Source organism: Musa acuminata, chromosome BXJ1-3 (assembly GCF_036884655.1).
Source record: "Musa acuminata AAA Group cultivar baxijiao chromosome BXJ1-3, Cavendish_Baxijiao_AAA, whole genome shotgun sequence".
NCBI classification, from domain to species: Eukaryota; Viridiplantae; Streptophyta; class Magnoliopsida; order Zingiberales; family Musaceae; genus Musa; species Musa acuminata.
The window spans coordinates 4,278,895-4,280,254 of NC_088329.1; the positions used below are offsets into that span (position 1 = coordinate 4,278,895).

General features: G+C 49.2%; 1 protein-coding gene across 1 annotated transcript; it reads right to left on the minus strand.

Moving 5' to 3' along the window:
• LOC135635985 (uncharacterized) lies at positions 1-1,113 on the minus strand. The gene has a single exon (XM_065147476.1). It carries the CDS (start codon positions 1,111-1,113, stop codon positions 1-3), a length of 1,113 nt encoding a protein of 370 aa, XP_065003548.1.
• Between the last annotated feature and the right edge of the window lie 247 nt (positions 1,114-1,360).

The window sequence follows — 1,360 nt, forward strand, 5'->3', positions numbered from 1 at the left end:
TCAGATTGCTTCCAATAGCTCCTCTTGCTCACCGCATGGCCGAAGCGTATTAGAGTAAGGGAACAACGTGGGGGTATGATAGTCTGTCAGCGATGACAACTTCTTGAGTTCTCCATCGTTAATATTCAAGCTGTACAGCACTTGATCTATGGTGAAGACAAGTAGCTTGGTCGACGCCATCTCACTTAGCACGACGAAGCTCACGTAACATGGTTCCCTAAACCCCAACTCGGCCAAGCTTATCTCTTGCACCTTCACCCATCCTGGTGCACCGTCGCCTGTCTTATTCAGCAGCCACAGAACGAACATGCCAGAAAACGTGCTGTGACGGATCAGGCACAGTGACTTCCCCTCCCACTTGGCTATTCCGATCGTGTCGAAGAAGTCGACGACTGCATCTTTCGGCATAGTGATGATCTGCGTGCGCTCCTCCCTTATATCAAAGGCGACGACACATGACTCAATCCACATGTACGACCTCAATTCTGACGATGCCCAGAACACGGTGTCGTCGCAAACCACCGGGTGCTCCAAGTCTAGTTCCCTCCCCCCGAAGTCGAGCTCCTTGTCCATCGTCCACGCCCTGGCAACTGAGTCATATACCCGACAGTGTTGCAACGCGCTCCATCTCCGTGTGAGATAGACCAACTTGTAGTCTGTCGTCACCCCATCTCCGTTGTTTATGAATCTTACCGCGATCCCACCCTCGCTACACTTGCCCGGCGGGGAAGGGAGCTGGCACCGAGTCCCACGGGCTAGGTTGTAGACCCATAAGACAGGGATAGCATCGAACCATCCATATTTCCTTTGCAAGACAAAGACGAGGCCACCAGCTGAACCAAGGATTATGGTTTTTCTCTTCCCTAGGAATCGGATGCTGCTACTGGGCACGCCAGCATAGGGGTCAATGGGGATGAAGGACCTGAAGATGTTGCAGCTGTTGATGAAGAAGCCGGAGATAGCCTTGTTGTAGTATGACTGTGAAAGGAGGAAATGAGAATCTGACGAGAGCTGGTAGAATGTCTTGCAAACAGGTAGGAGCTTGAAGAAGGCCTTCGCCGGCAAGTAGGATATGATCTCTGCGATCACGTCGTTGGGAAGGGGACAACTCATGCTTCTGAGCTTCTTCGGACCAACAAAGTCGATGCTACAACGATGGGAAGATTAGAAGGACTACCTCCGTTATATATGGATGAATAAGAGGGAGGGAGATATGTAAAGGGAGGAGGATTAGGAATCTTGGAATGAAAAGGAATTAACTTTAAACTCTCCTTATTTGAATTCGAGAAATAAAGGGACTTATGCCTTTATTGTATTATGTTTTTGGGATATTTTGGTCCCTTTATCATCAATCAAAAGA